Source organism: Patiria miniata, unplaced genomic scaffold, assembly GCF_015706575.1.
Source record: "Patiria miniata isolate m_02_andy unplaced genomic scaffold, ASM1570657v1 HiC_scaffold_3, whole genome shotgun sequence".
NCBI classification, from domain to species: domain Eukaryota; kingdom Metazoa; phylum Echinodermata; class Asteroidea; order Valvatida; family Asterinidae; genus Patiria; species Patiria miniata.
In genome coordinates, this window is record NW_024037069.1 from 20,352,674 (window position 1) to 20,374,794 (window position 22,121).

The 22,121-nt window shown below is 42.9% G+C and overlaps 2 protein-coding genes across 2 annotated transcripts; one reads left to right on the top strand and one right to left on the bottom strand.

Moving 5' to 3' along the window:
- Positions 1–411: 411 nt before the first annotated feature.
- LOC119737118 (cytochrome P450 2J6-like) lies at positions 412–5,283 on the bottom strand. Its single transcript, XM_038211216.1, has 5 exons — positions 5,078–5,283; positions 4,010–4,155; positions 2,445–3,252; positions 1,747–1,904; positions 412–1,032 (listed from the first exon to the last, which is right to left on the bottom strand). Exons 1-5 carry the CDS (start codon positions 5,281–5,283, stop codon positions 851–853), a joined length of 1,500 nt encoding a protein of 499 aa, XP_038067144.1. The 3' UTR covers positions 412–850.
- A 2,241-nt stretch (positions 5,284–7,524) lies between these two features.
- On the top strand, positions 7,525–20,185 carry LOC119736369 (solute carrier organic anion transporter family member 4A1-like). The gene is made up of 10 exons (XM_038210382.1): positions 7,525–7,811; positions 11,913–12,567; positions 12,728–12,827; positions 13,375–13,490; positions 14,499–14,762; positions 15,246–15,444; positions 16,361–16,502; positions 17,946–18,133; positions 19,062–19,126; positions 19,748–20,185. The coding sequence occupies exons 1-10, from the start codon at positions 7,797–7,799 to the stop codon at positions 19,999–20,001; spliced, it is 1,998 nt and encodes a 665-aa protein (XP_038066310.1). The 5' UTR covers positions 7,525–7,796; the 3' UTR covers positions 20,002–20,185.
- Positions 20,186–22,121: the final 1,936 nt, after the last annotated feature.

The window sequence follows — 22,121 nt, forward strand, 5'->3', positions numbered from 1 at the left end:
TTCTGTGTCTTGATTGGCCGAGAGCGAGTCACATGTTACTTTCTAATTTTGCTATCTTTCTATGCACGGTCAAAAGTACTATACCCGTAGCAACCAAAGTACTATACCATTAGCAACCAAAGTACTATTTCCACGGCGCGGTATTTGTGTGCAAATGGATGCTGGTGTGCGCGTTGCGCGTTGCGCGTAGCGCGTATTGTTCCAAAGAGAGCGCGCCGCAGACTTGGGTTTATACATTTCGTAAAGGGGTAGTTTGGAAGAGAGAAATACATTTCCACCAATTTTGTATTGAAATTGAAGTTTATTTCAACTGTGTTCAGATTTAAATAATTTAAAATATTAAATCCATGGACCATTCTATTTTCCCTCGGCTTCACCTCGGGAAAATAGAATGTCCACGGATCACCTCGGGAGGCTAGTTTTACTACACCACTCGAAGCATTCAATATTTGTATACTAGCCAACTTTGTTTGGGCGATCTTTGGCGCGCCACACTGTGTGTGGATGCCGAGTCCAGTCCAGTCCAGGCCTTGATGTTGTCTCCCCAGGTTGCTTTGGGTCGGCCTCTTGAGTTTTGCCCTCCACTTTGCCTTCCAGGATTGTTGCTCCTATAACTCCGCAGCACGTCCCCTGGTCAGATATCCGAAGTAGTGGAGCTTCCTCCAGCGGACAGAAACTATGAGTCGTTCTTTGGGTAGAATCTATGATTCTATTCTATGATCAAGTTTAATGGTCGTATCCCTTAAAAAAAAATCTTCGTCAAATCCCCCAGGTTAAAAAGAGTTATGATGTCAGTTTAATAGTATGGTTTTCGATTCTATCGGAACTTTGAAGCATATCGCTGTCGCTCTCATGCCCGGGGAACGGCGCAAACTTTGAAACTCAGAGGCGCCCATGTACCTCCGTTGATCGCTTGGAGCGAGACAGGAGGAGCATCTGGGGGATTCTTGAAGGTGAACTCGTGCAGGAGCAGAGTGAAGAAAATGAAAAGTTCCATCCTGGCAAGATGCTCTCCAAGACAGATGCGCCGACCTAGGAGCCCACAAGAGAGATTATCAGAAAGTACTAGAATACACTTGAACCTAGAGACATTATTCCTTTTTTGTCCACGGACTTAGCGCAGAAGTACCCCCTCAACGGTTACAAAGAGAGAGTGGGGTGGAACTCTTGACCCCTTAGACCTTATTCGAATATTCACGAGGAAGCCATTTTCGATCGTGTTCCCTGCGTCTGTTTTATACATTGTAAACTGTTGAATGGAATGGTGCCAGACTATTTTATGATTGGAGTGCGTTCCAAGCCTCACTTTTAATAATTTTAAATGTGGTTTAAAACAATGGGGTGTGTTCCATCACAATTTTTTAATTATTCATCAGACCAGACTGCTTTTACTTTGTAATGAACTTTCATTTCATTGCTTTCATTTCTACTTGCAAATTCCCAAAAATGAAGAGTTTACCTCGCTTTCAATTCAATATGGCTGACTTGTGAATAAAGTCTATCGCCCTATCCCGGCCCACGTCGTTGGTGACCTCTCCAGGGGCGGATCCAAGCTTTGGCTGTGAGGGTGTAGCGGACATGCATGAGCTCTCATTTCTGCATGATTTTTCTTTTTCCCCTGCTTTTTTGCGGTTAAGGGGGTGTGAACCCCTCTCCTACAACCCCCCCCCCCCCTCCCAGTGCTCAGATTTCTCATTGGAAACAGTCCAAACCATTCCAAACTATTGGAAACAGTCTTTTACTTGCCTATGCCGAAAACTGTCAGCTCTTCACGGCTGATCAGCTTGCCGTCTTTATCCCGGAATCGCTCCGGACGGAACGCTTCAGGCTCTTCCCATACCGCAGGGTCGAAGTGGTCATGCCAAAGGTTGGACAGCACGATCGCCCCCTTCGGAATGGTGTACCTGCATGGTTTTCAAAGGGAAAATGTGCATGATGTAACAAAACATATGATCACTCATTAACATTATCATGCTTCGTCTCCACCAAGACATCTTCAAATTGTAAGATCTAATTATTCACAACCCGTTTGAAGGATGAATTTCATTGACTGCATGCTGCACTTACAATTTCTGTTGATGGAATGTTTGCGTTGTGAAGATGAAAATCCATAAGCACTGTCTCCGAGAGCTTGTTAGAAGGAATTTCACAAGCTTGGACTCGAACACAAGACCTCTTGCTTACTATAACTTAGAACAGATATCTTTAATATCACTCGACCACCCTCGGCCGGCATCAATTAACTGGCATGGCGGATTCGAGTCTAGCAGCAGATACCGTAATCAATCACTATTTTGTGTTTGTTATAGGTGGGAAGAAGATGCCATGAGGTTATTCTAACTTAACTGGATAAGATCGTGAACACCTGAAAATCATGAAAATAATCTTTAACAAAAAATAATAAAAAACTTCGTTGCGATGGAAAAGTTGACATGGGTATTTACCCCTGAAATGTGATGTCTTCGGTGCTGCAGTGAGGGACCGCTAGCGGTACGATGGTGCTGATCCGTTGCAGTTCGCAGATAACTGCCTCTGTGTACGGTAGATCAGGTCTGTCCGACATCCGGGGGAATCGATTCCTCCTTGTGACGTCATCAAGCTCCTTCTGCACCCTGCTCTGCACCTCAGGGTAGGTCATCATGTAGAGCAGACTCCATCTCAGGGTTGTGGTCGTAGTCTCACTTCCAGCCATGAAAAGGTCACCGACAACCTTCTTCAGGTTGTTCCCGGTGAACACTTTAGATTCCCCACCAGCCGTCGACTCCTTGACTTCCTTCTGCTTTAGGAAGGTGTCGATCAGATCACGAAGGCTGTCGGCGTCGTAGTCGACAGCATGCGCGCGCACCATCAAGTCGATCTGTTCGTTGAACCGCCTGGCCGTCGCCACGTACCTCCTGATGCTCGGCAGGAACGTGAGTTTCGAGAGAAAGGACGAGAATTCGATGGCGCCCCCTGCCCCGACCTGATCCAAGATGTCGTCCGAGTATTGGAGAAGACGTTGGAGGTTGTCGTCGGTGTACTGGAACCGCTCACCGAAGACTACGGAGCAGATGACGTTCGACACGGCGCTTGATATCAGGTGCTTTGGGTCGAACGGGGATCCATCTTCCTTCTGCCATTCCTCAATCAGGAACTTTGCCTCCGTTGCAATGTTTTCTTCGAAACTGGACTTGCCCACTCCGAAGCCTCTCAGGACGGTCAAGGAAAACCTCCGGATCTCAGTCCATATCTCGCCAGAGGACGCTATGATACCTATTATAAATAGGACCCCCCAAAAGACTTAAAACTGTTCATATCGACCCAAAATAGTGTCCGTAACACATCTTTAGTGCGGCATATTTCTGAGTATTGGCATCAATGTTTGGGTTTGGACAAAATGCCGACCAACGTTTACATTTTTTTTTCAGATTTCAATTCCCTATAACAGGTGTCACTACTGATCTGACTGGCCTGAATCTCTAATTCATCGTTTTTGTAGGACTTCTCATGATGACAAGGATTGAACTCATCTGACTCGATAACTCGTCACCCAGAAAAGATAGAAGATACTGTCTTGTTAATCTGACCAGTGGCGCACCCAGGAGTTGGCCGGGGGGGGGGGGGTCCCACAATTTGTTTTCCAAATTTTTGTAGAAGTTCGATTTTTTTAACAAAATGTTGCCCTTTTTGGGGGGGGGGGAGGGGAGGGGAGGGGAGGGGAGGGGACGGACTTTTATGACGTTGGTGGCGCTATTTACACCCCTAGGCCACATACATGTCACCACGGTCAAATCATGGGACGTTTAGGAGAATTGACAACCTCTTGCGGGCGGAGGGGGGGGGGGGCTAAAGGCCCCCGAGGCGCCCCCCCCCCCCCCCCCCCCACACACACACACACATACACTTGGGTGCGCCCTTGAATATGACAAACTATATTTACTCCCAGTTTTCGGGTCAGTATTATACCTATGGCAAATCTGACTCGGGACTTAATTAATATAAAGCTAGTGTTTCATCCAGACAGGCTTACCTACACCGGGGCGGAGCCTCTCACTGACGTAGAGGGTGGGTCTGGCGCTGAGTTGGTGGAGATTGAAGGCTTCCTTGATGGTGTGGTACCCGTGCAGAACTACCACCAGAGTCCCCGCCAAATTCACGCTGATGATATCGCCATACCTAATTTATGAAGGGTTTTATTTTTAGAAGATTATCTACATAGTTCCTGTGAAACGAGTGAGAATATTTCACTTGTTTGGGCCGGATGTCAGTCCATCATAGGTTTGATTATATCCTGTTTATGCCAGTACTTTATACTCCTTAATGGAGAGAGGCAAGTTGGGGTACCGGTAAGATGGCCTGCCCAATAACACATCATTTGGCAGGCAGCAGGATGCGAACCCCTGACCCTATGATCACGAGTCACAAACCCTAACTATAATTAGGCCTCACTCCCCGGAGCTAATTAAACGCTTGCCTGACGAGCCATATTGGCCAGAAACAGACTACTTTTACTTTTTACTTATATCCAGGTAGGAGAAACCTGCATTTGTATATATAGCTCCCCGGCCCGTGTTCAAATTCAGGCGCGGTTCTACAGCCTATATTTTAGGGGGCTAGCAGGGTGGATCCAGAAATGTGTGCAGGGAGGCGTGCTGAAATGTAGACCGGTTATTTTCTCCGGACACTTAAAATCAATAGGTGTGTGGGTGGCTGGGTGTGTGTGTGTGTGTGTGGGGGGGGGGGGGGGGTACCATATTTTCAATGGGGAGCGCTGATAAAATCCTACAATCATACACACTAAATTATTATAGTGTACAAATGCACCCTTCTCACGACTATATTGTTTAGGGGAGACCGTTCGCATGTGACGTCGCCGTTTAACATTTGCTACTGCCAATTTTGTGTTATATCATCGGTCAGATCATTATTTTTTGACGGAGTTTTATTTTGGGGGGGGGCTTGACAATTTTTGGGGGGCTAGACAATGTTTTTGCATATCAGCACTGTGTAATTAAAGCATAAAAGCTATCAACACAAAAAGTCGCAGGCTTGCTTTGATGATGACCAGACCGTCAGTAAATAATACTCAAAAATATACCTTGCAGCCAATTTGGAAAAGACAACATGTGGATCGTCCCTAGCCGTGGCTAGCTGTGGTAGGTACCCAAGCACCGGCCAGCCCGTGGGGCCAGGCGGTAAATTAAGCGGCGCACGGCGAAGGAAACGATACAGCACCAGAAACACCACGAGACCGAGGAGTATCGAGCGGGCATCGAGCGGGCCGAAGCCGGAGAATGAGTCCATCTTGTCCCGGTGTATCTACAACTGAGTCGCACCCTACACATGAGTACCACGACCTTTACCCCATACATGTACCTTATCGTACTTTGAACTCCTTCAAACGGTTCAATTGTAATTTACGACAGATACAGCTATCGCAGAGTGTCTAGTTTAAGAGGTCCTAAAGTCAATCGTTATTACTTGTGACTTAGTGTGTAAACAATGTCATAGCCACGGGGGGGGGGGGGGTGCACCCCCTTCCCCCCTAAAACCCCTGAAATTTGCCCCTCCCCCAAAAAGAGTAATTTATTTTCCGTTTGTAATGAAACCAAAGAGTATGTGCGACTACTTTTTAATCGATGGTATGATGGAGCACGGAAACCGAATTTGCTTCCCCTCATACGACGATCGTGTTTGTGCAATGCGAATTACAAGAGAACAGACAAGAGAAAATTAGTACCAAAAAATGCATGTGCCCACTTACCGTCAAATGATCAGCTGGCTGACCAGTCGGCCTCGGCCAATGCCAATTTTTTTTTTTGGGGGGGAACGGTATAAATCTGCCCTTGGTCCCCCATACAAAATGCCGATGACCTCAACCCCCGACACCCACCCACACATTAGTGTGTACTGATTTGCCTGCAATCGTGACCTACTCAGACAAAATGAGGACTGTCCCTGACAAATAAACGCCTGAAGTCGGATGTACAAATGTACTTGAAAAATCGTGTCAAAATCGATATTGATTGTTTTGTATTTTTGAGTAGCCAAGGCATCCAAGATTCACACTGTGAATATTTGTTGGGAAAAAAATACCCGCAAAAGTGGAAAAACTGGAGATTGTTTTTCACTGCCGTTGGCGGCGCAATGCTTGTCCAAAGCCGTTTTTCTCGAAATGAGGTTACGAAACTTGGCAAGACACTGTAGAAGTTCCTGCGTCATACCTTTGAAATCAATTAACCTACAGATATGAATTTGGTATCATTGAAAAGCCAATAATTTGCGCAGTGGTGCACCCAGGATTTGCTTGGGGGGGGGGGGGGGGGGCTCACAACTGTTTTGTTTTCAAATTGATTAGAAGCTTCTTTTTTTCAAATGGCCTCAGAAAAACAGGGGGGAACTATTTTGACGAAGGTGGCGCCACTTACACCCCTATTATACTGCTCGAAATAAAGGCCACAGATTATAATCACAAAGGTCAAATTGTGGGACTAATAAAAGATAAAAAATAAAATTGACAACCTCTTGGGTGGGGAGGACAAGCCCCATGAGGGCGCGCCACTGGATTTGCGCTTGAACATGATGTACATAACGTTCGTGAAAAGTCAAAGGTGGGAGTTATTCCTCATTATGCTTTGGCAGAGCACCTATATTGTCCCTCTTTTGTCTGTACTCTAACCTATTAGTAAGACCTCCAATGTGTTTTGTACACGAATCCAAATTGGGAATCGGGAATTGGGGACCCTAATGTCATCCATAATTGTTCATCGTCCCCTGTTGAATGCAGAAACACACATACTGAGATTTGTATCCTTTGAAGACATTTCTTAGTTCTCGTGTAGTGAAGTTTTTGAGCTTGAAAGTGAACTTTCAAAATGCTCTTATTTTAACAGGAGTCGATCATTTCCTTGGCTGAAATTCGCACTTAATATCCCTTTTCTAAAACTCTTCCATTTACGACGGATCAACCCACCTTGGAAATTCCTAGTTTCTGAGTAAAATCTATATATCCATTTCGTAAAAACTGTTGTGGAAATTGCCCTGTGGTGACGTATACAATCTTTTGTTTCCTATTGTGTACATGTCTCCACAGGGCAAGGGCACGGTCAGATCCGAAACTGGCACACACACGCTGTGTGTGTAAACGAATTCCTTCAGTACGTGTTTATTCAACTTTCTGTATCAACGAACTGACTACTTTTGCTATTGTATATGAAGCCGGGTTTCCAATTACAATTACAAATCCCTTTCGTATATGAAAATAACCTGCTACAACCTGTCATTTTTTTAATTAGCTTTGGCAAGATAAATAAAAAGATATATAGGAGATTGGAATAACAGACGGAACTATAGTAGACCTGGAATTTCATTTTCTATTCATGTTAAATATATAACAGCTTAAAGTCATGTAGTTTCAATATGCCGAGTGGGTCTAATGTATATCCGCTTAACTTGCAAAGTTGCAAGGCCATCATCAGCAGAGTGCATTAGGTAAACATAAAAATAAACCCACATGTTGAACCTATCATGCTCAGCTACTCCACACTCAACCTTGAATTTAAAGAAAAAGGTCAGCCAACCATTGTTAAAACTTTGCTTATGATGTTCGTACTTCAAATGTTATGTAAATTGAGTGAGAACGGACCAATATGGTAGTCTTTTATGGTCTGTCGACCGACCTCGATGTTTGACGAAGCGTTGCCTGCCTGGAGTGTTTAACAGTGACGAGTGGTACTCAGTCAGTATCAGCAGTACAAACTGTAGGGAGTGTTCAATAACGGAGTGTCGTTTTTTTATATTAAGTCTGCAAACTCGTCATGGGCAACGAAAGGGTAAGCACAAAACCGATTGGATTAACTAGCTTGCACCCATAGCCTATATGCCTCAGCTAGCTCGAATCATGACAGCAAGACCAGGGTGCGTGCCCCAATTTTCATTTTGACATTTAGAGGGTAGACTTAGTTTTCAACACTGCAGAACTTGTCATAATGTTTTCAAGTTAATATAGAAGGCTGAGGTTAGTACGACATCTCTCTGCAATTGTTGTGATGAGTTCATGTCAGTTCGATAAAACTAAATTTAAATCAAATGCACGTTTTATATCCCAAAGCTTCAAATAGTATATCAAGTTTAATAGTTAACACCACAATAACTAGGTTTAGCAAAGTTTGTTCATGGCTTGACATCAGTATTGTAAAGCCGCCTCACGCCTTTCCGATTAAGTTCACCCGATTCACCGGTTCACCGGATCACCGATTCAATTTATCACCAGATCACCGGATCTCCGGTACGAGGTTTTTTCACCGTTGCGGATTTTTCATCCTTGCGAATTTAGTTGATATAACAGTTACGGTGCTGTACTAGGGACTTGAATGGCAATTGTATAACCACCTTCAAGTTGTGCTTATACTTTGCTATTCTTTGTAAAGTCGCTGAGGATAATATTAATAACATGAATATGTAGGTAGAAATGAATGGTTCCGAAAGGCCTGTTAAAGATATCAGCCACTTCACCCCCATAAACAAACAGGATATGTTATAGATATCAGGAAGGAAAGGCATTCTATGTTGGCACAGTGGTGTTCCCTGATATAAACCAATATATCATTTGCTCCTTTTATGACAAAGAAACACGGCGGACTGTCATAAAACTGTCACCATTATTTTGGACCCTGGGATTGATCATTTATTTATTAAATTGTGTCGTGAATCTAAATGGTTCGAAGCTGGCAAGGAAGCAGATTATAGGACATAGGGGCAAAGATTGTATACTGTCTTACTGATGTGTGCCAAGTTTGAGGAAATTTGGAATGAATGAAAATTAGGGGTTTTTATAAAATAATTTAAAATAAAATGACACGTGACCGTGCAAATACTTCTTTGCTATTATGTTGCATGTAGATTTGTCTTCAGTGCGTGTAGATGTTTATGCGCAGTATCTAATGCGGTTAACGAACATTAACTTGAACTTAGAGCTAGACAAAATGATTGAGGAAGTAAACAAGTATCAAATATTTACATGACATGAATAAATACTAAAGTGGGGACTTGACCCTGGATTGAAACGAATATTGCAACCGAATACGAATTCCTGATGTATATAAAAGGACAATGAAGCTATACAGTTCCACCTGTGGAAAATTGATGTTTGATGTATTTCACTCGGGACAGACATAATAAATGCATGTACCCACATGTCTGGAACATTCAATCCGACGAATACACATTATGTGTTGAAAACGTCGCGTGTTCAGTCTCTTGTAAGCGTTTTTCATGCTGAAACTAGAGCGAGAGAGAGAAAGAAAAAAAGAAATGTAGTAGCACTCAATAGAATGTTTAGGAGCTGTCATGTTTCGTATCAGTCGATTGATCGAAAAAAACAAAAAACTTAAATACCCATGTAATCACTTTTTGGTGAAAAAGAATGAGCGGCACTTGAACCCCCTATATACAACGTGCCCGATTATCAGCTTAATCGGTACGGAATAACCGAAACCGTTAATCGTTTAGTTTATTTCTCCATACTTAAGCGTCTATTCTGGGCCACCGTAGTAAAACAAGTCGTAGACCTGTTTGTGTGGATTTTCAATGGGAAGGGAATTAGCCTACTCTTATAATTCAAAGATCGATCCAAAAGACCAAGGCCAACTGGTTTTAAACCTTTGTGCGTATATCCAGTCTAAGTTGGGTATTGTTAATGGAATGAACTGGTCACCGCACACAAACCCAGTTGTTGACTGCAATAATCAAGAAACCGTGTAAAGTATAAGCCAAGTCGGCTTCTCCAGTGTAGGCCTGATACGTTCTTGAACGTTCATCCATGCGCGAAATTGGGAAAGATTTGCGTGCGACGTGTTACGGACGGCATAGGGCCTACGTCTATGTAAACCGAACCGAATATACAAAGGGAATATACATCATTTGCTTTTGCTGTAATTTTCAGAAATGGATGGAATTGGGGGGTTGGAAATATATAGCAAATATAGTTACACTGACTTTTTTGAGGTTTTGGGTTCGAAAATGCTATAAAAACCAAGAAAAACAATCATTTTCCTGTGGTCTGGTTCCCTGACTCAGTATAAGAAGAAACAGAGCAGTTTACATACATTGGGTAAGGTCAGGGAACTAGTCTATCTGGCTCGTACCCGTTCATAGGTTTGTAATCGATTGCAAACAAGTACGATGGTCAATTGGGCCCAGTATTTGAAAAAAAAGCCAGTTTTTTCCAACGCTGATCGGCTGATCAGCGTTGGAAATTGATACAAAAATACAACTTTTCTTGAAAATGACAGTATACCAGGTGCCATGATTTTACAGGATGCTTTACACTGTCATTCACTAACAGTCCAGCAAGGTATTTCAAAATGATTTGGTAGTTTTATTTTTTGATGTTTGCAAATGTATTTTTCCTTTAAGTGTTCCATAGGCTAGGACCCTGACACCAGTGTTTCGTAGGCCCTACTCCGCCCTAGGCACCAGCACCATTTCAGCCTCGCATTTCATGTTGATGCTCAGGCTAAACTGTATAAGCAGGCCATGCCGCAAGTACTAGCTAGATTGAAAGCTCCTGAAATCGAAAATTCTGAGAGAGACACTAAAACTTTTTAAAACTTTTCTTCTCTCTGCGTGGATGTGTGTGTCAGGATATGTTTTATGGCATAGGCCTACTGAGGTATTTTCGTAGACCCTCACATTTTTCATAGGCCCTACGCACAATGCCTACCGTACATATTGGATAATCAGGCACTGGCACCAAAGCTGGCTTATATGGCATTTCGCCCAATCGGATTAGTGTCGGCCTAAGCGTACCGCTTTGATCTGTGGATTGAAAAGCTTCAGAAGTATGAATTCGTATAGAGGTAAGACAGCTAGACACAGTGGCGTAGCCACCGGGGGGGGGGGGCCGTGGGGGGGGGACGACCTTGTCGCCCCCAAGCAGTCGCCCCCCCCCCCCCCCCCACTGAGATTTTGAGTTTCTAAAAAAATTATCATTGATCTACATGACGCCATGGGCGTCAATCCTGGGGGGGGGGAGGGGACATGTCCCCCCCCCCCCACTTTTTGAAGGGTGGGGGACACAATATCAAATGTCCCCCCCCCCCCAGATTTTTGAACTCGTGTCTCATTTACATGGCCCTATTACGTACTACAATGTATCTTTTGCTTAGAAAATATTGGTTAAAGTGGTCAGAAATTGCCTCAGATAGCACCACAGAGCATTTAGAATCCAAAATTTTTCGGGGCCCTTAAGCGGGCCCCGAACCCCACGCCTAAAGCTCAGCATTCTGGTAGCTGATTCAATGACTCCAACCTCGAAAACAATGTGCAAAAAAATTTCTTATGCCTTTAGCTGAGAAAACTCGAAAATTATGTTTAAATTATTAAAGATAATTATTTGTTAAAGTGGTCAGAAATTGCCTCAGATCACACCACACAGCATCGAGAATCCATTTTCGGGGCCCTTAAGCGGGCCCCGAACCCCACGCCTATAGCTCAGAATACCGATAGCTGATTCAATGACTCCAACCTCGAAAACGATGTTCAAATAATTATCTTTTGCTAAGAAAATATTAGTTAAAGCATGGAGAAAAGTGGTAAGAAATTGCTTCAGATCACACCACAGAACATCTAGAATCATTTTTTTTTTCGGGGCCCTTAAGCGGGCCCCGAACCCCCCGCGCTCGCATCCGTTCTGATCAAGGTACGCCCCCCCCCCGCACTTTTGAGAAGCGATTGACGCCCCTGCATGACGCCCCTCCCCCCATGAAATGTTCCAGCCCCCCCCCCCCCCAGCCTCCCCCCATGAAATGTTCCAGCCCCCCCCAGCCCCCCCCCCCCCCCCCCCCCCACTGAAAAATTCCTGGCTACGCCACTGGCTAGACATATTGGCTTCGTTGCGACATTCACAATTTCAAGTAATCATTATGTTGCAGCAACCAAAACCACTGGAAGATGGCATCGCGTTCTCGGACATCACCGCCGAAAAGCTGGCAGATGATGACATCGACAGAGACGAGGCCCGAACCTACTGCGGTTGGTTCTCGTGGCGACCCGACTGCCTGCATTGCTTCGCCAGCCCCCGTTGGCTTCTGTTCATAATCAGCGCCTACTTGTTCTTCCAAAGCATGGCCGTCAACGGATTTGTGGACGGGTCTCTCGCCAGTCTGCAGCGCCGGTTCGAGCTGTCCAGCTTCCAGACGGGGCTTTTGCCTGCCATGTATGACGTGGTGGCGGCAGTGTTAGGGGTGTTCCTGGCCTACGCCGGCAACAAACGGAACAAGGCGCGCATGCTGACGGTGGGAACGCTCTGCCTCGGCGTGGGAAACCTGGTCTACGCGCTGCCGCACTTCACAACTGGTGTATACTCTTACAGCGTGGACAACACCACGAGCACCTGTTCTTTGACCGAGGGCAACATCCAGACTTCCCCGGCCGATGATGAGGCGAGCATCTCAGCCCTGTCGGCGTATCTTTGGGTCTTCATACTCGCTGAGATCCTGTTCAGTATTGGCGGAAGCATGGGGTACACCATTGGCTTCGCTTTCGTGGATGAAAGTGTTTCTACCGAGAACGCTGGCATGTATCTCGGTACGTACAAATTAATATCACCATAATACACAAATGTATATAAACTAATTGCATTTAATAAATTGAGGGTTTATAAACTCGAAACAGCACAGGAAAGGCATCTTGAAACTGGCTCTTTGTAAGAAACATTTATCATTTTGGTTTTGTTGATCTATTGTAGGTATATTGTCGGTATGTGCAACCCTTGGCCCAGCACTGGGCTTGGTCATAGCGGGGCTACTGCTGAGCGTATACACTGACTTCCATACAGGCACGGGCAGGTGAGTTAACAAGCAACAAACAAACACATCCGAGGATTTTGGTGCAAGCAAAAATGAAAACCTGGGCCATTTCCCAAACCTCGGTACCGTTTCCAGCATCGGCTATATCCCTTCTATACGGGTATAGATAATGATTCTTGTACTAAAAGAAAGCTTATGAATTAGGCCTTTATATCCTGGATTTTGAAAGGGCTACTTTATATCCTGGATTTTGAAAGGGCTATATGCAGAACTTCACTAAAATAATGGTCCCCGGACATTTGGGTTTCGTTTTTTTTTACTCATCCTGTACTGTGCCTTATTTTTAGTTGTCTGCTGAGTCCAAAGGCGTCTAACTTGGCGTTATAATGCGGTCCAGTTGCCTACTGTATCCAACATTTTGAAGCAGGAATGTACACAAGGGGTTTACTGCTAAATCCAACACTTGGCCCCGTCGGGTATATGACATAGTTGGATCCCGTTGGATTCAGCAGGGTTAGGGTTCCAACCGTATTCATACAGCCGACGGATAACCTGTACTTTTTTTCTCTCTCTCTTTCTTCGTCAGCGCGGGTATCGGTGCATCCCAGTGGGTGGGAGCCTGGTGGCTAGGCTTCCTCTTCACCGCAATTGCATCTTTCATCATCGCCATTCCGTTGAGCTGCTTTCCGCACGAGTTGCCAGGTAAGATGAGCATCAGGACATGTTCAGTAGAGAACTGAGCGTACCAGCTGGCTTATAAGTAGTCGATACTCTTTTTTTTAATTCCACAAGGTTGTTTACACCATCTTCAAGGTATAGATTGAGCTTGAGAATACCGTTTGTTTCATTGCTTTTGTAATTCCAAAGATAATATTATGTTTGAATAACGGTAAAGCCAAGAAACCAATTTTGTGCCACTTTCTGTGAAGCAGTTTAAATCGGTATATAGTCCTAGTCTAAAACCAAATCACTTTACTGTTAGTGATTTTAACATTTTTAAGCAGAGTGTGCAATATTGTTTATATTTAATAGAACTCTTTCATTGAAGTTTTAAAGAAGTGAACCTGTCTGCACTATTAAATTGTTTCAACATAAAGAAGAAAACCCTATATTGTCGTGTGAATGGAATGTTTGTCTTACACCCATAGGGATAATCTTATCAAAAGAGCCATACTGGCAATGTCTGATTTTTGAAGCACTCGCTTCTTAAAAGTGGCACAGAATGGGTTGGGGTTTTTTTTGGCTTCGCGGTTATTCAGACATATCTCTTAATTTACAAGGGCAATCTTAAATCTGTAATCTTGGAGATCATGTAAACATTTGCAGTAAATTCCGGTTGTAAATTTGGGAAAATCGCGGGGTTTATATGCACCATTATTTTCAGGACACCCTGTATAACAGCCTTTCAGGCTTATATTGAGACGGGAAACCAGTTGTTAATAATAAACAGGACGGCTACTCAGTAAATATCCTCTTGAATAAAAACCCCTGCTCCAACCGATGCACAAACCTGTAGAGTCCTTCATCTTGTGAGTTGGCTACAAAGCGTCATCCGTAGTTAAATTGTGCCTGTCAATCCATACAGACATCGAAGTCAGTTAATCACCACAAGTTAATCACAAGTCAAATCACAAGTGACGTGGGTTAAACAGACGTCACAAATAACTAATTTAAAAAAAAAGCTAACTCACAATTCCGTCCACCACGCAGGGACGCAGACGGTCCGGGCCCAGCGCGAGTCCCAGGCCCACGCCAAGTCGGACCGGTCGGGCAAGGCCAGCCAGAAGGAGTTCGGTAAAGCCTGGCGTGACTTCCCCTCGGCACTCCGCATCATGGTCAGGAATCCCACCTTCATGGCCGTGGCTGTCGCACTGGCCGCTGACAACCTCCTGTTGACGGGAGTGGGGACCTTTCTGCCCATCTACTTGGAGGAGCAGTACGGGTTGAGTTCCGGAATAGCTAATATCATTGTTGGTAAGCAGTGGCGTACAATGTAGCTATAAGATTTTTTTGAGTGGGGGTGGGGCCCACAGGGGAGCATCAGAATATCATGGGGGACATTATCGCCAATGTCCTATTGCAGTTTAAGGTAAGTCGGATACAGTTGTTGAGCATAACGGTGCAGTGTTCAAGTTAACTGAGAAGAACCCAAACGGGGTAGAACACAGCTTCGGCATATCGTACGTACCGTACGTACACAGTCACAGCACATATCCCATAGGGAGTGTGCCAGGACTTTTTATAAATTTAACACGTGATCGTTCTAGGCCAATGAAAATACAGTGTTCAAGAGAGAGAGGTATAACAATGAACTTTCATCAACTACATAACATTAGTATATAGTGATGTATCAAAACAGAGGTCAAATTTTGAACTCCCTATACTGCATCATAAATAAGACACAAGTGAAGAGCTCGACGTGACATGCATCGACTGCTTCGGCACGATTTCTTGCAGGTGGTATGGTCTGCATCGCCGGCTGTGGCGCCCTATTCGTGGGCGGCTGGTTGATCAAGAGGCTTCGGCTCAAAGTGCTAGGCATGCTCAAGTTTGTCATGGGGACTCTTACTGCCAATGCACTGCTAACCCTGACGCTGTTCCTGACGTGCCCGGAGATACCACTGGCAGGCGTGTACCAACACTACGCAAACGACAGGTAGGAATTATACACTCAATGGATAGCCCACGCGTCACCATGCATGATATATGCAGGTACCGAAGCCGCCGAAAGTCACTTTTAAAGGCCTCCCAATATGGCCGCCGTAGGACAACGAACTTGACCAGGCATTTAAGCCGGTTGGGTGCAACAGAACATCAGTGAATGCAACTCTATTCGGGGCTATAGGTCCTTTGCATGGTAGCCCCATTGAGGCACGTATTTTTGTTCCCCATTGGGATGAGTAGCACCCTTTTGCATCCATATAGTGACTGAATTGGTAATAAACACCAGGAATGGTTGCTGAAACGCAAAATGCTATAGTGCTGGAAATACATTAAATTGATATGCAGTGGTGAGACCTAAACAATCGGCGCTACAAATAAGCCATTTGCGAGTAACCTACACCCTTTGGCATTTGAAGGAAAAACATCTGGTACACTGACTTGCTCAGGATGCTTGGCACATTTAAACTTTGAATTCTCCAGACCAATGACACTGATGCTAATCACATGATTCGGGGCAAGCTCTTGCTAAGAGACGCTCAGCACCAATACATTGTTCACAATGGGCGAGAATGACATACAGACACCAGACCATGCCGGAGCTGGGGGTTGCTAGCATAAGCTTGCCCCGAATCACGTGATATAGAAACAGTCTCTTTGGTCGGGAGAATGCAAAGTTAAAACGTGCAAATCATTGGTTTAAGTCAGCGTTCCAGATTTTATTCAAATTTAACTCGCAAATGGCTTAGTCTGACAAAGTCAGTACATGTATTTTTACTATGCTATTTTAAAAAGTCTTGCTTCGGTCCACAGAAAAACACAACCCTTCCAGTTACCTGTTTTTACATTTCTACGAAAATATACAACCGCCACTATTAAATAGTCCTGCTTGTGTTTCCCCCTCTTGTCAGTGCTGTATCGGTCGTGCGCCTGGACGACCCGTGCAACGACGGATGCCACTGCTCGACCACGCCCTTCGCACCAGTCTGCGGCAGCAATGGCGTCATGTATTTCTCGCCGTGTTTCGCTGGATGTCAAAGCCTAGAAGTCGGGGTACTATACCAAACTTTAAACAAACCCTTCAAGAAATCCCACATAAACTCGTTTATCGTCTGATATGATAGGCCCTAGCAGACGAGGGTACAATATCTGAATATTGATCATGAACATGTTCTTTCACCTAAGTTATACCACCAAAAGTCGATTGTTGCTTGTCTTTTAAAATTATTGAAATGTTAATTTTCAAATATTCTGGTACCTTTAATAACACCATGATCTGGAGTATTTCACTTCTTTTGGTACGAGAAAACATTTTTTTACCGATTTTAAACATCAGTGATATATAAGATATCCTGAAAGTATATATATTAAAGCAAGTAATTAACTGACCCAAATCGCGCACTTTAGGAAACACAGATTAAAAGCCGTGTATTTATTTACCTTCAGTTAAGTTAAAAACAAAATTCGAAGGAACCGAATTTAACATCTTTGGATTATAAATCGTATACATGTACCAAACCCATTCAAACCATTGACTGTATTGCTGCAAACCTAACAACCCTGTTGAATACAACATGAAATAAGTCATTCTTTTCGTGATTTTTTTTTACCAAACTTAAGTCCTGCAAAACACCCTGACGTAGCAAATAAAGTATGTGTATTTTTGCTAAATTAATATGTAATATAGGGTGAGTCAAAGAAGTGGAACCCAAACCCCTAAAAATATATTTCATATTAAAACAAAAAAAGTAGCATCAAAAATGATAATGAAAATGGAAAGCCGATTTCAGAAACTATTTTTAGATGAAAAAAAGACGACTGAAATTGCTCAAGCCGTTCAAAGAATAATACCATTTAAACGCATTAATGACCTTTTTTTTGAGTTCTGACTGTTTGGAACAACAAAGAAAATGAATACTTGGTCCAAGAACTGTCAACAACTGTAGTACACAATATGTTTATTAACAACCCTACTTAGGCAAACAATATGATGTATAAAACCCACTTTTTTTCTTCCAAAGGTGGGCCTTCAAAAGGACTTTGTTGCATATTTATAACTTTTAAACTGAGGTTATATCGCTGGTGATGTTTGAAGACGATTGTGACGACGATTCTTGAAATCAAATTTTTTAAATCGCATTTCGATTGGAACATTTGAAGTTCATCTTATGAATAGATAATGCAGTACGGTACCCGCTGCTATGTACATCAGATTCGAACCAGCCAACCGATCTCGTTAGCTCGGTGGTCGCGTGGTATAAGACATCTGCACTAGAAAGCAGAAAGTCGTGGGTTCGAGTCTTACCCGAGTGATTGTTTCCAACTTTCACTCCGGAGGTAACACACTGAGTATTCAGTGTTTATACGTCGGTGAAGGGCAAAACCTTTGTTTCACATTTTTTTTTTAGATATGAACAATATTTTTTAAGGTAAAAAAATGGGTTTCGCTCTTTTTTGACTAACCCCTGTAGTTGGTGTTTTTTGTTTGCATCTTAGAACGGAACATACTCATATGCCGACTGCACGTGTGTGTCGGTCAACAGCACCTCAGTCGAACCCACGGCCGTTCCCGGTAGGTGTGGTATTGACTACTGCACCCAGATGTACATATTTCTAGTCTGTCTGTTCTTCCTCATAGTCGCAACATTCTTGGATAGAGTAGCATCAGTCAACGTGATTTTAAGGTAAGCCTATATGTGTGCTCGTATAGGCCATCAGCCTCGGTCCAGAATGTTGGCCACCGGTATCAAATGAGGGGAATAATCGTCATAGCGATTTTTGGCAAGGTATGCAACTCCAGAGTTGGAAAATGTGGGGGGATTGTGCCTTTGATCACACAAGCATGGGATTTGGCACACGGTCGGAGTATGTCATAATAGTTACATTTGGCTATAGGGACATCGCAGATTTGGCTTTTTGAAAACAATTGGTATCCCATCACCTACCGTATCTGCCGTACTATGAGGCTCAATCCAAGTCAAGAAAACTATAAAAAAAACACCTGAATTTAGACCTGAGTTAAGGCCAAAAAAGTCTCCGGTTTCTGATGGAGCTTGCCCATCTTTTTTTTACCAGGTTTTTTTTGCTTCAAATGTCGGCTTATAACTGCAAATGGTGCCCGACTAAACTTAGTGCAAATATATGGGAACCCAGAGAGGCCGCATAAAGATATATTCTCGATCATAACCCAAATAAAAAAACACGTTAAAATTGTGCAGCAGCAGGATTCCAGTCAAACCAGTGAGTTTGGCGGTTTTGAGGCATCATTGAAAAAAAAAAAAACTTTTTCATTTTGCCGACGCGCATGGCTACGGCGACGCGCGCGCCTACCCAGAAACCGGACACTTTTTTTGGCCTAAGCAGGTCAAGCATGACTACACGTTTAGGATCAACTGCAACAACTGGAAACAAACCAAAACAACATTTCCAATCTTTAGAAATGACAACATTATAAATCACAATCATCTTCGGTGAATGGGATTTTTGTCGGATAAGCTGCGAGTGTGTATGTGCACTTGAGATGCCGGTTGATATTTTGACTTTCATGCTTGAAGAATGCACAGGGCATCGCACAGGTCATAACGATTTTTGACGACATTTCTCTTTTTAAAGGTGCATTCCTGATGGGCAGCAGTCGTTCGGTCTCGGCATATACGGACTCATTGTGCGAGCATTCGGTACGTTTTAAACTGGCTGTAAAATTGTGTAGAACTCTGTCGAATCCTGGGGAATCTCTAGAGACCGGTATTATTCTATGGACCTTATTCACGAAGAAGCCATTTTGGTCGTGTTCCCTGAATGTATTTTATAAATTGTGAACTGTTGAATGAAATGGAGCCAGACTATTTCTTTTTTAAATGTGGCTTAATTCATTACTAGGTATGTTTAATCACAAATTTTAAATTATTCATTAGAGCAGACTGATTTTGTAATTTACTTCATGACATTGCTTTGACTTTCATTCGCAAGTTCCAAAAATAAGATTTTACCTCGCCTTCAATTTAATATGTCGAACTTATGAATAAGGCCCATAGCATACTGAAGCATTCTTTAGAACACCGTGGAACGCCGTAGGTTTCAGGTTCCCTGACAAGTACTCTGAAGAACTTTATAAAACTCTGTAAATTTTTAAGAACCATATAGAACTCTGAATTCAAGGAAGATATAGGACGTTATATGGAACCCCGTTTAACCCAGCTTATCCCCTCGCAAATCTGAAGAACTATGTTTAATAGATAAAGTTCTGATCCTCACTTCGTATGCACGTATTCACGTCTCTGATTATGGATTGTTTTTAGGTTCCCTACCGGGTCCGATCATCTTTGGTAGTATCATCGACGCCACCTGCACCCTGTGGCACGAAGAGGACGGCCAGAGGGGGCAGTGCTGGTTCCACAACCGCAGCGACCTCGCGCTGTATGCCATCATCTTCTCCCTCGCGCTGAAGCTCATCACGTTGGCTTTCATGTTCACCGCTCACAAGCTGTACCAACCGCCGAAGAGTGTCGACGAGACCGAGACTGGGACAGAGAACATAGTGGGATTGACTTAATATCCGCATGCATATTCATCAAAACGAGATATTCACAGCATAGGGTGCCACCAAGTGTTTACCTCCAAAAACTAGAGCGATATTTTTCTCTTGACTGGTTAGGCCAAAAAAAGTACTTGGTCTCTGGTCAGCGCGCGTCGATTTTAATCATGGGCGTCAACCTTTTTTCCTTCAAATTAACACGGAAGCGCCCTCTATTGCCGCACCTCCTCAAATTTTTGAACCAAGGAGCACCAAGGAATGGAAAAATTGCACCAAGGCAAATGATAAAGGGAACCAAGGCAAATTATGGAGGACACCAATGTAGAATGAGGACACAAACAAGCAAAATAGTACCAACCGTGTCTGTACAATTCAAGCTTGAAAAAAAAAAAAAATAATGCGTCGCCGCATCGATTCCGGAACTTCGGTCTGACCAGAGACTGATTATTATTATTTGTTTGCCTTACTTTAAATACCGTCCCTCAATTATTGGGTGCGTTTGTTTAGCTCACCCGGATCGACACGGGTCAGCACCGTGCCGTTCGGGTCGGAAGTCATTCTCGGGGCTCACCCGGGTCAGCCACCGCATACCCTGCTTGTGGAGCAGAGTCACTAGTGGAAGTACGTCACGCATGTTGTTCATTCCCTTGAACTCTTTCAGTATTTAAAAACCAAGCTTAAGATGTTTCTTGTGTAAAAGATATGGATAAGGTTTTATTATTGTTGTATTCTTATATGTTGATTTTTACTATTGTGATTTTAAGTTTCTTTAATTTTGATAGTGTTATTATGATTTAACAATTGTTCTGAACTTGTAATGCGCACTCACTCTATATTGAAATATACATGTACAAAAGCAACGTGGTTAAACACAGACTGGTTTCTTGACAAGTTCCTGAATACCCATTGAAAATAACGCACTCCGAGGGGATTTCCATTCGTGGTATAGTGGGGCAGATAGCGGAAATATTTTTTTATTTGGGGGAGGGAGGCGATTGCACTCTTTAATGATAAAAGCATGCCAATTTGGCACACAGTCAGATTGAGAAAGATATTTGGCTATAGAGCCATCGCAAATGGCTCTATATAGCCAAAATTTTCAAAATGGCTGCCATTGCCTGTTTTTCAACTTATATTTTTTCAAAGGACAAATAAACCAGCGATGGCCCTATAGCCAAATATTTTTCATGACATACTCTGACTGTGTGCCAAATTCCATGCTATTATCATCAAAACAATGAACAATCCCATCACCTATCTGCCGATTATACTAGATTTTGAAACAAAATAATCATATTTAATATTTGTGTAGCCATAATAAAAAAAGGAACATAATCTTTTTCGATTATCACGATTTGTTTTTAAAAGCATTCAAGTTATTAAGTGCTGAAATATGAATTGTCTTCATTATGTTTAATTTATCGACTATGATGATACTCCTCTTTTGTTTTTAAGAATTTAGCGATTGGTTTGTGTTACGGTTAATATTGTTTCTGTCGGTAATTGTACCATTTTTCCTCTATACCTGTAAAGAGTTAGCGTAAGTAAATGGTTAGATTGAGTACACATGACTACAATATCCTTTATCTTTGGAGAAATGAGAAAGATTTGAATACAATAATCACAATCGTGAAAGGAAATAGTTTTATATTTGATATTGTATACCTTTGAAAGGATTGAAGAGGGAGAACTATTGATTATTTGAAATAAAAAAGAACGATTTTTGATACAAAGTTGACAGATTTCTGTTAAAAGAGGATTGTCAGTTATCTTTTTTAAATTATATTTATTATTATTATTATAATAGGTTTTCCCGGCTATTTTAAAACATTTTGCATTCAGATTCACCAACTCCAACATTCAATTTCGTCCGAGAAAAATTTAACATGCTTTTAACAAAACCAATTTAGTCATTTACTATTCAATTTCAAAGTTTGGTAACCCTTTTTAGGGGTCGAGAATATTTGTCATAACAGATCAAATCCGTCTACCTGTTGCCGAATGGCAGCATTCAGAGATCGAATTCATCTCATATAAATCAATATTAGACGAATTTGAATACACCGGGTCGAAAACGTGTGCTCATTGTTTGAATTTGTTTGGACTAAATTTGAAATTGTCTGACAAAAGACGAAACA

Excerpts from the sequence above, each read along its gene's own strand:
- LOC119737118 (XM_038211216.1), bottom strand. The coding sequence starts at position 5,283 with ATGGACTCATTCTCCGGCTTCGGCCCGCTCGATGCCCGCTCGATACTC. Across the intron at positions 4,156-5,077 it reads TTTTCCAAATTGGCTGCAAG|GTATGGCGATATCATCAGCG; the intron begins GTATATTTTTGA and ends TTCATAAATTAG. Across the intron at positions 1,905-2,444 it reads GAAGACATCACATTTCAGGG|GTACACCATTCCGAAGGGGG; the intron begins GTAAATACCCAT and ends AAAACCATGCAG.
- LOC119736369 (XM_038210382.1), top strand. Across the intron at positions 12,568-12,727 it reads GAACGCTGGCATGTATCTCG|GTATATTGTCGGTATGTGCA; the intron begins GTACGTACAAAT and ends GATCTATTGTAG. Across the intron at positions 14,763-15,245 it reads AATAGCTAATATCATTGTTG|GTGGTATGGTCTGCATCGCC; the intron begins GTAAGCAGTGGC and ends GATTTCTTGCAG.